At 31.0% G+C, this 14,875-nt stretch overlaps 1 protein-coding gene across 1 annotated transcript; it reads right to left on the bottom strand.

Moving 5' to 3' along the window:
- Positions 1-6,957: 6,957 nt before the first annotated feature.
- On the bottom strand, positions 6,958-9,295 carry LOC123908428 (transcription factor MYB41-like). Its single transcript, XM_045959058.1, has 3 exons — positions 8,960-9,295; positions 7,687-8,406; positions 6,958-7,204 (listed from the first exon to the last, which is right to left on the bottom strand). Exons 1-3 carry the CDS (start codon positions 9,220-9,222, stop codon positions 7,168-7,170), a joined length of 1,020 nt encoding a protein of 339 aa, XP_045815014.1. The 5' UTR covers positions 9,223-9,295; the 3' UTR covers positions 6,958-7,167.
- Between the last annotated feature and the right edge of the window lie 5,580 nt (positions 9,296-14,875).

The following is a 14,875-nucleotide window of genomic DNA, read 5'->3' as shown; positions in this document are numbered from 1 at the left end:
ATCCAGTCTGCCTTTGAAAGCACAAATTGACCAAGTTCATCACAGATTCATATTCCAATGCCAACTCTATTTAAATTCGACAAAAATGATGCATCAATATTACACATTTGAATCATCCCAGAGTTGGTCTTTTCTGATTAACAACAGCAGAATCTTCCCACGCCGCACTAGGCTCAGCTGTAGTAGCATTCTGCAAAGCACAAGCCCGTATCAGACCTGAAGGCAATCCAGATATTACATTTGAATCATCCAAGAGTTGGTCTGAATTTTGCATTCAAAGTCATCAAGGACATATACTCAATTTTGCATCTAAGGTAACCAAAAGCACACAACCATCATGTCAATTCATAATTATTAAAAGAGCATCATAGAGTCACTGTATCAAGGGTTATCTCGACATGCATATCAAGTTATGAATTATGATTCATAATGAAATTGAATTTAGGCCAACAATTTAGGGTCATCAACCGACATATATTCAATTTTTGCATCTAAGGTCACTCGGGACAAAATCATCATCCCAATTTACCATTACGAAAAAGCATAGTATAGTCACCGCGTCAAAGATCATCTCCACTTACATTTCATGTTATGACTAAGCATTCACATTGAAATCGCATTCATTCAGACCATCAATTTAGGGACATCAAGGAACATATATTCAATTTAGGGACATCGAGGGACATATGTTCAATTTAGGGACATCAAGGGACATATATTCAATTTAGGGACATGGATGGACATCAATACTATTTCGCATCTATAGCGCCAAGTGTCATTTCCACTTACATTTGAAGTAATGAATAAGATTTCACGTTGAAGTTCCATTACCATCAGTTTAGGAACATTGAGGGACATATAATCAATTTAGGGACATTGAGAGACATATACTCAATTTCTCATCAGAGGCACCAAGGCACGCACACAACCCCTCTTCACACTATACCATACGAAGAAAATTGTTATTACGTACCGACTTGCATTTTGAATAAACATTCATATTTCAAATTGCATTTAGACCATCAAAATTTCCATGTATACCATCCCGATTCCATAAGAATAAAGAATTCATATTGTAAGCCACATATTTGGTAAAAAAAATCATCTCATTAAGTCATTCAAACACAGCATCTCAAGACTTATCTAGAATTATTTTAGCAGCTATATAATTTCTTAGGGACGAAATTAACATTCTTAGGCATGAAAAATCAAGACTCACCAATTTAGCACACTGTTGGATAATCAATGCATACAAAAACCTACCCAAAACAACATTCCTGTCACACAATATTTTGGAGGACCCGTGTTACTTCACGAAAGACAAAATTGAGTAAAATCAATTAGAAAAAATTCCAAAAGATAAATGATAAAAAATTGAAAACAAAGATATAGAAGTGATAAAAATCACATTGATACAAACGAAACTACTAAACCTGAAAGGAATTGCAGAGTATCAAGAAGCTTCAAATTCTTTTCTATTTCTACATTAATATCCAACAATTTGGGGTTATATGGCTCAAATATTGAATTTTGCATTCGAAGTCATCAAGTGAAATTTACTCAATTTCACATCTAAGGTAACCAAAAGAAAACTGCCATCATGCCAATTTATCATTATTAAAAAAGCATAATAGATTCACTGTATCAAGGGTCGTCTCGACATGCATATCAAGTTATAAATAAAAATTCATAATGAAATTGCATTTAGGCCAACAATTTTTAGGGTCATCAAGGGACATATATTCAATTTTTGCATCTAAGGTCACACATGTCACAGACACAAAACCATTATGAAAAAGCATGTTTTAGTCAACGCATCAAGGGTCATCTCCACTTATATTTCAAGTTATGACTAAGTATTCACATTGAAATTGCATTCATCTAGACCATAGAAGGACATATATTCAATTTAGGTTTTCAAGCCTAATATAAAACAAAAACAAATTAAGCTTGGCTGAGTCACTGAGTGTGTAATATAATAAAGAAATAGTGCATACATACCATTGGTAAGGGTCGGGAATGTTAACACCGTGATAGTTGTCAACGGCGGAGTGGTCTCTGCGAGGAATAGGATATTGGATGGCCTCATCATGGAAGGCAGAGACTGAACTCATTCTTCTTGTTGTCATTGAGGGACATATTCTCAATTAAGAGACATCGAGGGACATTTACTAAATATAGGGACATCGAGGGACATATACTCAATTTCACATCAAAGGCATTTGAAGTTAAGAATAAACATTCACATTTTTTTTTTTTTTTGACAAAATAAGCATTCACATTTAAATTCCATTACAGCCGTCAATTTAGAGACATTGTGAGGGACATATTCTCAATTTAGGGACATCGAGGGACATATTTTCAATTTAAGAACATCGATGAACATTTACTCAATATAGGGACATCAAGGGACATAAACTCAATTTCACATCAAAGGCATTTGAAGTGATGAATAAGCATTCACATTTAAATTCCATTAAAACCATCGGTTTAGGGACATTGAGGGACATATTCTCAATTTAGGGACATCGAGAGACATTTACTCAATATAGGGCATCGAGGGACAGAAACTGAATTTCACATCATCGAGGGACAGAAACTGAATTTCACATCATCGAGGGACAGAAACTCAATTTCACATCATCGAGGGACATTTACTCAATATATGGACATCGAGGGACATAAACCCAATTTCACATCAAAGGCACATTTGAATTGATGAATAAGCGTTCACATTTAAATTCCATTAAAGCCGTTAGTTTAGGGACATATTCTCAACTTAGGGACATATATACAATTTAGAGATATCGAGGGACATTTACTCAATATAGGGACATCGAGGGACATAAACCCAATTTCACATCAAAGGCACATTTCAAGTGATGAATAAGCTTCGCTTTTTTTTTTTGAAACAATAAGCTTCACATTTAAATTCCATTAAATCCGTCAGTTTAGGGACATTGAGATATTTTCTCAATTGAGGGACATATATACAAGACATCGAGGGACATTTACTCAATATAGGGACATCGCGGGACATTTACTCAATATAGGGACATCGAGGGGCATAAACCCAATTCACATCAAAGGCACATTTGAAGTGATGAATAAGCATTCATATTTAAATTCCATTAAAGCCGTCATTTTAGGGACATTGAGGGACATATTCTCAATTTAGGGACATCACAGAAAATAGTGGTTTGTACAAATTTGCTACACACAGTGCTATAGCACTAACACTGCTATAGCGTCTATCTGACAACATTTTGTACTAAAAGTTAAAAGTTAGCGATTTGTTTAGATACCACTGCAAAATCAATGATTGATGAGAAGGCATTGATGGAAAGAACTAAATACCTTGCAACCAAGAGAAGAGAACAGAACCGAAAAGAATCAAGAAGGCTCCTTTCACAAACTTCAGAAGTGTTTGTGACACCTTTTCCTGGCCTAGGTTGAGGCATTTCATTCAAGAACACAACTCTTGCACTATTGATAATGTATGTTTGAACACCAGTTATGTCCAACACCTTGTGAATCTCATTCACCCTAATCACATCATGGTATGAAGACCTCCTAATCTGTTCAAAACAACACACAAAATACAAACTTTAGCACACATTAAATAACATTGGTTAATGGTTAAACTAAACATTGAAAAAATAGCTTAAAATCAGCATTAATTTTTTTTTTTTTTTACAAACATTGAAAAATAATTTAAAATCAGAAAAAGGTGTGATTTTTAAGAACCCATTATAGACAAGAGTTGGATCTCAGCACAGAAAACAAAGCTGAAAGTTAAAACTAACATTAGTCTAAAACAAGAACAAATCTAGCCCATGAACCGAATTTGTGAAAGCCTTTAAACAAATTCACATAATGAAGCAATAAGAATGAATCAAACCTGAATAAAGCGGTGATCTTTGTCGTTTAATGGTGTTTGATCACAAGTTGCAAGGGCTTAGAATTCTTTTCCATTGCTACACATCTCTTTCAAATCGAATCAAGAATTTTAGGGTTCGGAAACATGAAACCCTAAAACAACGATACTGAGTCGTTCAAATAAATTTTCTAGGGTTCCAGAAATCAAGATTATCGAAAGAACGAATCAGTTCCGCGAGCAGAGAAGAAATTGGGTCGAACGAAAGATTGATGGCAACGAGACATTGTGGGTTTCTTCCTAGGGTTGAATGAATCGATGATGAATTTAAAAAATTTGAATTCGGAGTTAGAAAGATTGATAGCGGTAACAAAGAAACATAACACAAAGCCATAAACCTGATCTGAATGACGTTTGTGTGAGTTAGAAAGATTGATAACGGTAACAAATGAAAAGGTAAGTAATTTATAGTGTCAAAATGAATATAAGCTATTTGACCATATATTTTTGAGACGGAGAGAGTAATTTATTTTCTTTGTCAAAAAATAAAAAATAATTCATTTATGCACTGCACCATAGTTTTACAAAAAACTATTTATTAATTTATTAATTTATTGAATAAAGTAATTTATCCATTATAAAAAAAACAAGTAATTTATTATGGGTTTGATACCCGGTCGGAGAATATGAAAAAATATTTATTGGGAGATGTCAATCTCTTAAAGATCTCAGTTATCTCGAGTGATTAGTCTTTATGGTTGCGCACTTGCGTGGAGTTTTGGTTGACAAAAGGTTTTATTTTATTAAACAATAAAAATATTAATTTTCTTGAACTATCAGTATAAAAGTGTATATTGGTGTCACATTACAATTAATTGTGTGTGATTTTAGAAGTAATTATGATCTTAAAATTATGATTGATTGATATTATATAAATATTTTTTAAATTGATTGTTTATGTGAATTTTTTTACGCAAATAAGCTTATGACTTTTCATTCATCACAATAGTAACAATACAATTAGAAATTTCATCAAAAGTGTTGCGAGGGACCTGAGATAAAGTTGCTCGTGCAAGAGCATAAACGCTAATATTCGGTTACAAAAACGACTATAAAATTGTTATAATATTGAAGCAATACAATTTATTGAAATTTTTTATTTAAAAACATCTCATTTTATTATTAAAAATTCTCATTTTGGGCCTATAAAGATGGTGGCTCAACCCTAGAGTATAGTCTGAACCGACTATATGGAAGTGTAAATAGAGGATGATTCTCCTTTTCTCCTCTCACCTTAGACTGAACCTAATTGTATACTTGTATGCGCCTAATTAAGTTTCATCTCCTGTAATAGTTCATCGTCAGTGTTAATTTGTTTTTTCTATGCACGAGCTTAACTCAGTTGGTAGGGACATCACATTTTATATGCAATGGTTAAGTTCGAACCCCGGCCCAGATACCCCACTTATCCACTTAAGGGTGAAATTTCCAGTCATTAGCTAGACCAACCGGAAAAAAAATGATAAAAAAATGCATACCATATCATATCTAAGTGGTATTTAATTTATACACACCATCTAAGTACGATTACATAGGTAGCGATTATTTTTTTGTTAAGTTGTTTGATGATTAGAAACTCGTCTCTTGAGGTAAATAATGAGAGATCTTGAGTTCGAACTTCAACTCCTGCGTATAAAATATGACATCTCTACTAATTAAACGACTAATTATATTTTTAATTTGGCCATTTTTTTAAAATATTTAAATACAGACCATGTTAACGATTAGTATTATTGGTAGTACCGTATATATTAGGAAAATTCCAAATTATTGCAAAGTGATAACATTATAAATGAAACATGTGACTAGATCATTCAGGAGATCCACAATTAGATCAAAACTATAGTTGAGGCCCTCACTTTTTGTATACTATTTGATCTTGAGGTGGATCTCCATAAAAAATGGGAGCTTCTTGACGGAGTCGCGGTGGTGTACTTATAAGCCCTCAAATGCTCAAATCAGTGACAAATTTAGGTGAACAAAGATGATTAGAATAAAGTGTACATCAGATGTTCTAGTATTTTTGTTGTATATGATCGATGGATTGCTCTCTAATATTGTATCATAAGGTGGTCCTCCATAGAAGAGGACGGTGATACACACACTAGTTGATTTTGGAATTAGGATTAGCTGCAGTATAAATAACACGCAATTTCGCACTATTTCAAATCTCAATCATTAATTTTAAGTCGAATGGTTCAGGACCTGTAATTGTGTGCGTGTGATCCAAATTCTTGATTTTGGGTGTGAAAGCTCTTTTGGATGGGCTTTAATGGCCCAGCCCGTGATACTATCTTTTAATATAATCAACAACAAAAATTCAATTAACTAGACAATATATGTATAATTAAGTCACGATTGTTCTAGAACCAAAATTATATGTTTAAGAAAGGAGGTAACTTGTGTTGTGTCCATGATTAATCACAATCAGTTGCATCATCTCTCCTACCTAAAACATTATCTCAATGAGGCAGGTTCGTTATTGAACTTGAAAACAAACGTAGTAGTTGCATTAGCTATGGCCATTAGCATCTTTTACTCTTTTTTTTTAACTTGTTCCAAACGTAAACTATCTGACCTAATTAACGTGAGGTCCGGAATCTGGACACACATAACAATTCCAATGAAAATTAATCTTAAGTTCCTAACGGATTATAGCTTCTACTAGTACTTAATTTATGCTTCTATATACGTTAATACTATGTTAATTAATCATATGATGTGATAGTTGCATATATTATTAGTCCAAAATTTCTTTTGCCGGTAAGAAATTGTAGGGACAAGGTTGACTTTATACGTTATAGCACAAGTCAAATGTTTAACTATATGGATTCATTAACGATTTTAGATTTGTCACATTTTAACACGGCAATGAAAATTATATTATAATATAGTACGTCCATTGAGTATCATAAAATCAAAAGAAATATTGAGAGAAATATTTAGAATAATATTGAATTGTAATTTTAGAAATTTATTGATAAAAATAGAACAAATACAGTGAAGTACAAAGTACTATATAAGGAACATAAACTACATAACTTTCCATACAAATATATATGCACGTACGTGTAATTGTTTTGTACAACACAAACTACATTAATTATTACACCTCCCATGTATGTATAAATTTATAAATGAATCTAAAATATATAAGCCATGAATTGAATCAAACTATACGAATTTTGTTGAGTATGTATTGATGGGTTCTCAAAGATAATAATGGTCCTCTACCATGAAATTTGTGACGCAGAAGTGGAAGTCAAGCTGCAAAATGAAAAGGAATAAAAATAAGCCAAGGTATATAAAAAATAATAATAAATAAGATTCAATAAGAGACATTATAAGTTTTTCTCTTTTGAAAAAACTTTTTTTTTTTTGAAAAAACTTATGCAACTAAAAATCATAGTTTTAAATTGAAGTATGCAATACAAAATATTTTTGAGTATATGTAACAACATTCAAACCACGATATCTATACTACGCATTAATTGGATTTTTTTGGCATTTTTTCACAATATAAAAGTGTGCAGTGTAAATATAACAACAATCTAAAACCATGCTAAAAACTACTACGATTTAACATGGTTTTAAATCGTTGGTATAGTTTTGTTTCAAAAAAAAAAAAATCGTTGGTATAGTTAAATTAGTGGCAAAACCATACTATGTATTAGAAATAATTAAATTAGTGGCAAAACCCTAGTGATTTTTTTTAAAAAAAAGGCAAAATAGTGAGCATAAGGCCTTACTCTAAAAGCTCTTTCCAATAGGAGCCGTTTGATTCATCATCAAGGAACTTCTCCCAATCATCAAAGGTTGTGTTTGAAGGTGATTCATCAATAGACATTTGAGCTTTGTTACAACTTTCCATTTGGTTGAAAGTACTTATTCTAGGAGAGGATGCAACCAATGAAGGAAGTAGATTTTCTTCTTGATTTTCACATGAAATGTTTCTCATTTTGCTATAATCAACACTTTCTAAACTTGATCCACCTTTTGAAGTATCCTCACTTTGTCCATGAGAATATAGACTAGGGATCATATTATATTCTTCACCACCACTCAATACTAATGGATCCTTAGTTTGAATTGTGTTTGTTCCATTCAAAAATAAATTGAATGGATTAAGGCTAGGAGTAATATTTCCTAAAGGGTTATAAGGATAATTACCCATGTTTCCAAATGAATTATTTGTGTTCATAATTTGTAACATATTTTGCAACAATTGCATCTTGGCTAAGTGAGTGATATCTGGCTGGAAACCAAGAGGGTTGTTGCTAAAAGTATTGCCTATATTTGACATGCCAAGTAAGTTGGAAAGATTCATGAGATGATTATAATCAGTCCTTGGTTTGTGAGTTTCAGGGTCTATTCCCATCTTTAGAAGCTTTTTCCTTATGTTTGTGTTCCAAAAATTCTTTATTTCATTATCCGTCCGTCCAGGAAGATGAGCTGCAATCTTAGACCACCTATATGAAGAAAAAAAAAGATAAATCACATTATTTTTAGTTTTTGAATGAGTTAAGCCACTCTAAAAAAAGTTTAATCAATGATAAGAATTAAAGACAAAAAAAAAAAAAAAACCCGCGTCTAATTCTATTTACAAAATGTTAAAGACAGACAAATTAGAGACTAATTTCATATTTTTGTCTCTAATTTCCGGGAGTAAATCAACTTTTGTAACAATTATACCATTAAAAATTCTCTATTTAGAGATCGAATATTATTTCAATCTTTATATATAGAAATAATTTTAAGATCAAATTTTGCAATCGATCTCAACTGCTAAATTAGCTATTTGTGACCGATTTATAAACATAGTTGCGTAATGTAACCAAACCTCTAATTGCTTATCTTAGCAATCAATTTAGCGACTAATTTGAAATTTTCAATCGCTAAATTGTTCATTAAAAAGAATTGATGTTATGATGTTACTAAAGAATATACATGTATATAGAATAGTAAAAGAAAAAAAGTGATTTTCAATCCTTTTCTACATAAAAAGCAAATTAAGAAACATACTTATTTCCAAGTACTGAATGAAGATTGATGATAACTCTCTCCTCTTCATCAGTGAACTTCCCTCTCTTAATATCAGGCCTCAAATAATTTGTCCACCTTAACCTACAACTCTTACCACACCTATTCAAATCAGCACGTTTTGAAAGTGTTCCCCAATTTCCATGACCATGTTTGTTGATGTAATCAATAAGCTTTTCATCTTCTTCTTGTGTCCATGGTCCTTTCTTGACACTAATCTCATCACAACATGGTGACCTACCCATAATATTGTACAATGCCAATTAATGTTCCAAGACAAATTAAAACTATAGGTTATAAAATAGGAACTTATAGCATAGGTTCATATTATTATGTGTGCTTTTATAGGTGTAAATGGTTATGTAAAATCAAAGTATGCCATCATTTTTATTAATTAATTTTAATTTTTCAATGAACACGTATTAGATGACAATTGATGAAGAAGTGTCAAAGAAGCAACCTTAGCTAGTTAGAGACTATTTTGGCATTTTTCAACTATGGTAAGAATATATTTTTTGGCACATAAATATTACACTATGAATATTAGGTAGTGTATGTGTCGTTTAATTAAATATAAAGGTAAGTTCATTGAAATTGTTGAAGGTGGCAACATATGTGGTTTAAAAGATTAAAGTATTAGTTTGAATTTCATTATAGTTAATTAATACTACTATATTATGACTTTGACCAATAATATAAACTCAACTTTTATTTGAAGATTTTCGATATAATCGAGAGAGAGTAGCAAAAGCAGAACTGCATGTCCTTACGTAGGTAGGATGGTGTTGGGTGTGAGGCATAATTGAATTAGGAAAACTAAGTTAATTTCTAACATTGATATAATGCTAGCTTCATATATATACATGTGACATAATTTACAAACATCGTTGGTAAAATCATTTGATTCTTTGTTAATATACAAGGTTGAATGCCATCTAGCTAATTATTATATACCTGTTGTAATGGTTCTAAATTGCGGTTACGCATACGATTATGCTGCGTATTTTTATATTGAGGCAAAATAAGAAAAATATATTTGAAATCGAAGTTGCAATGTTGTTGCCAAGACTTCAATTTTTCATATTGAAGCTGCAGACCACAATTTAAAACATATTCATGGTTATATAGTTACCAACATTATTGGAAGATTGCTTTTTGTGCAAGTAAAGCGAATTTTATCTTTAAATTTTCAAAAATATCTGCAACAACGATCTAAATTAAAACATCAAGACCAATTTGATGTTCTGCGATCACGGTCATAAGATGTGTCCACCACATTAAATAATGATTTTTTATTGTTTAGGACCAGGCCAAAAGGCCTAATCCGTCAAGAACTCAAAGGTCCAATACATTGAGAATCCTACCAAATGCCCGCATTTCTATACCTTGTGAAACAATAACGTTCCATCCAATTCATTGTCCTAACGGACAAAAGTAGACAAAGAGTCAAAGGATCCAACACAAGATCATCCCAAGAGATGGTACGCTATGCCCTCTTTAGGTCCTTCCTCCACGGCTCCACCTATAAATAGACGGACTGACGACTAAGTTAAAAGTACACAATTTATATCTCTTTATCTCTACTTTCACTCATTCTCATATTGACTTGAGTGTTGGAGTACTACTTGCAGGAATCACTCCCACCTCCACGGAGACGAAACCTCTTCAGTCCATTCCTCGTGTGTGACCGCATTAATTGTTAGTGTGATTTAAAACCTTGCTTTTCATAATAAAAGAGATTGATTACCAAGCCATACGTACCTTCTGCCTCAGGTTCTTCTGTTTTAGTTAAATGAATAAACCTGCAAGCAACATTAATAACTGCACAAGTTGATTATTTGTTAATTATAAGACTTAAGAAACAGAATCATTTCACTCTACTTTCTGGTATAGATTTTTCTGTCAAAACTTATATTCAACGATTTGGTGAATAAAGATTTTTAAAAAAATAGATGGAAATTCTGAGTTGCTTATATTTTCTCATCAATGTTGTCATCAACTTTGTCATTTTCTCTTTATCTGTTTGCTTCATATACATTGTTATTACCAACCAATCTCTGAATCATTAATAATTCTCAAGCATTAAACAGTCTCCACCTGCTACCAATCTATCTATGTTGTCCTCATTGTAGGGTTTAATGTTATAATCACTTTTTTCATTCAAATTTCTTGGGCGACAGAACAGTGTTTCCTCTCATGTTACATCTCAAAAAAAAGTAAACTTTATGGCAGCCATTCAGAGTCAAAGACATGATATAATGGTAATATTAAAATGAAGAACAGAGATTCTTGTGTGGTAGGAAAGATAGAGACAAAAGAAGAAGAGTAATAAAAGGTAGTTAGTTATATAATGTGATGAGTTTACCATTCAATATTGTATCAAAAGTTTAAAGAATCCAAATTATTTTACCATTTTAAAGTTTATGTATATGCAAATGGATTAGGATATTGTGCGGTTAGTGACAACGTGCAGTCATGTGTTTTTAACCATTTCATTTATAAAATCAAAATATACTTTTATCATGAATCGTTCGATCAAAATTAGACGGTTAGAAACATGTCACATGTGATCTCCGTCTACGTGATTGCATGCAGTCGCTGACCGCACAAGATCGGAGTCCAATGCAAATGCGCCGACAACATTGGTGCAGTCCATCCAATTTCAAGTAAAGAATGTATATATTAGATAAAATTCACAAGAGATTTAAAGATTTGGTCCAAAAAGAGTTTATAAAAAGTAACACCACTAACAAGTTTTTTTTTTTATATAGCAAAGTTTGTTTTACAATTCTCAATATAAAATTAATATGGTATCAGAATCTATTCATACGAACAACCCACTAAGTTATTCGTCCACAAAGGTCAATGGTGTCATGTCTTGTGGGAGTGTATTGAAAAATAAAGTTTGAACTATCATATAAGTAAGATGGTTCATAAACTCAATGTCTTAAAATTTTGAGTTACCTATTAAATATCACTTGTGTGATTTCTCTTGACTCATTGGAGATGATCCCCGAGACTTTTCTCATGATTCAACAAACAATTGGTTAAAATATTGAACGTTTTAAAAAAATGAAGAAAAAAATAATTGTCAAGAGAAAGCTTTTATTTTTATTAAAATAATATTTTTGCAAAACAATTAAATTCATCACATATAAAAAAAAAAGGAATTGTCAGCAGAAAGCTATCATCTTGAAGAGAAAAAAGAAAAAGAATGTGTTTACTAATTTGTACTACAACCAAATTTACACCCTCAAGACGTCTCATAAGCCTATAATGTAATTAATTAGCTAGGCATTAACTCAATTGAAACCAAATTCAACATTATGGTACGTGGATGTTCATGAATCATATGTTTTGAGGACCTGCAAAACATGTATCCATGCAGGCAAATTACACACATGGTAGGAAAAAAGAGAAAAATAAATAACAGGTGAAGGATTTTAGAATTTTAGGTTCGGTTTAACGTATTTATAGGTGTTTTTTTTTAACTAACTAGAACTTTGACCCATGCGGTGCATGGGTCTAATTAGATGTAATATCTAACAATAAAAAATAAAATACAAAAATTCTAAGAGCATTTTCAATAAGAGTAGTATAGGGAATTTCATGGACTAATTATTCTATATTTGTTTATGTGCTTATTTTATATTTTATATATTTTTTAAATAATTTTTGAACCCCATCGTTTTGTTTACTTATTAAAAAAAATTGTTGATAACTAAAGGTTAAAAAATTGATGATAATTAAAGGTTAAAAAAAAATTAAAGACGTAATCAAGAACATAAACTTAAATAGACATCCATAAATAAATAAAAATTGTGATTAATTTCGCCGTTCAAATTTATTGAAAACAGGGTTAACATATTAGGATTCCTAAATTCTTTCATAATTGAAGCACATGTTTTAGCAGTTGAAAGATTTTATTGTAAGTAAGAGATGCAGGTTCGATGACAAATTTGTATATTTTTAATATAAAGCTACAATAAAAAGAAAGAGAAAAATGAGGGGAAAAAAATTTGGTTTAGGGTTAGCTTATGTTAGCAAGCTTATAATATAAGAGATTATCGGTTTTTAATTGTTTAAATTGTGTAATGAAAATTGATGGTGCTTAATTGTCGTATGAAATCTTTCCTATGAAAGTTGATGGAGCTTAACACTTTGTGGACATAATTTTAATCACAATTGGTCTGCTAGTGCATATTATATCAATTGATCATCGGTTAATATTAAATCTGCAATATTAAAAACAAAATAATGAATGTGATTAGTGACATGACTATGGTTGTGTTTGGTTGTATTGCAAAAAAAATTGATTTAGTAGAATTGAGTTTGATAATAACTTTCCAAATTACACGTGATAATAACTTTCCAAATCTCACATGATAATTATTCTCTAAATTTATGATCCGGTAGAAAAAAAAATCATTGATCAGGAAAGACATAAAAATATTTCGTGATGAATAATATAGTCAACAATAATTTTGATATGATATACTTTTAAAATTGATGGTGCTTATCAATTATTGCACATAACTTTAAGCACAATTGGTATACTTGCCATAATGGTTGGAAATATTGCCTTGCATTGAAGGGTTGTGGGTTTGAATCCTAGTCAAGACAAAATTGTATTATTTTTTAATAAAAATTGCAAGATAAAATGGAGGGAAAACATGGAAAACAAATTAGGGTTTAAAGTTTGCTTGTGTATACAAGCTTATAATATAAAAGATGAGAGACTCTTTAATACATCCTCTCATTTATAAACTTGTTTTCTTAATCAATCTTAAAATTATGGGTTATGTTATGTCCAATCTAATGTATAAAATCGGCTTATTTATGAGGTAAAAATAAATTGTTCATACTTATAAATATATTTTCAAGTCATCTTTCAACCAATATGAAATCATTAACAACGGATACAAATACCTTCTACACGAGTTTTAAATTTATTTATTTGTAAAATCTAACGTTTGACATTTTGATCACAATTAGATAATTTTGACCTCTCAAAAGTAAACACAACTCAAGGTTTTATATGCTCTTCAAAGAGAACGTGATATCATAGGTAGGATATTTCTCAATCGGAAACTATGAATTGGTGAAATGTGTCGGCAAATTTTCCACCTCTTACCTCATTTGATTTTCAATAAGTTTTTTACACCTTTTCGGATAACCAACCCGATCTTATATATTACTCAACAGAACATAAGTCAAAAGGCATCATGGTAATATTGAAAACAACCTATAGAGTGTAGACTCTGCCAAACATTTATGGACCACATTATACGGTAGCGGAGTCAGAAAAATTATAGAGTTTGGATAAAAGTTTACATATGATATAATATATAAATAATCCAACAAAAAATCACAGTTTTGCTCTAAACTAACTTTAAAAATCTTAGTTTTGAATAAAAAAAAAATAGTTTTGCCCTGAACTAACCCCAAAATCTCAGTTTTACTCTAAACTAACTTCTAAAAAACAAAAAATTATTGGCAAAGCCCGAACAACCGCCCAGGCTTGCTGGGTCTTGGCTCCGCCCATGACACTACATACATGATACGTCTCAAATTATAAGTCATTTCGACTATTTCATACAAATTAAGAAATATAATTAATCAATTTTATATAGAAATAAGAAATTATGAGTTATTTTACAAAAATATTCTTTGTTAATGGTATAAGAAAGATAAATTAAAGAATTTGAAAGAAGATAAATTAATAAATAATTAAAGGTATAATAGTTAAAATAACATTAATGTTTAATTAGTATGGTAAAAAGACTTATAATTTTGTTGTAGTAGATTATAGATTATGATTCTGAATCACACAGGTCATTGCAGACAAAAACCTATGTTTGACTATCTAAGTGTAATACTCCCCCACAAGTTGGACTA

This window comes from Trifolium pratense, linkage group LG2 (assembly GCF_020283565.1).
Source record: "Trifolium pratense cultivar HEN17-A07 linkage group LG2, ARS_RC_1.1, whole genome shotgun sequence".
In the NCBI taxonomy this organism is placed as follows: Eukaryota; Viridiplantae; Streptophyta; class Magnoliopsida; order Fabales; family Fabaceae; genus Trifolium; species Trifolium pratense.
This window is presented reverse-complemented; position numbering and strand designations above follow the sequence as displayed.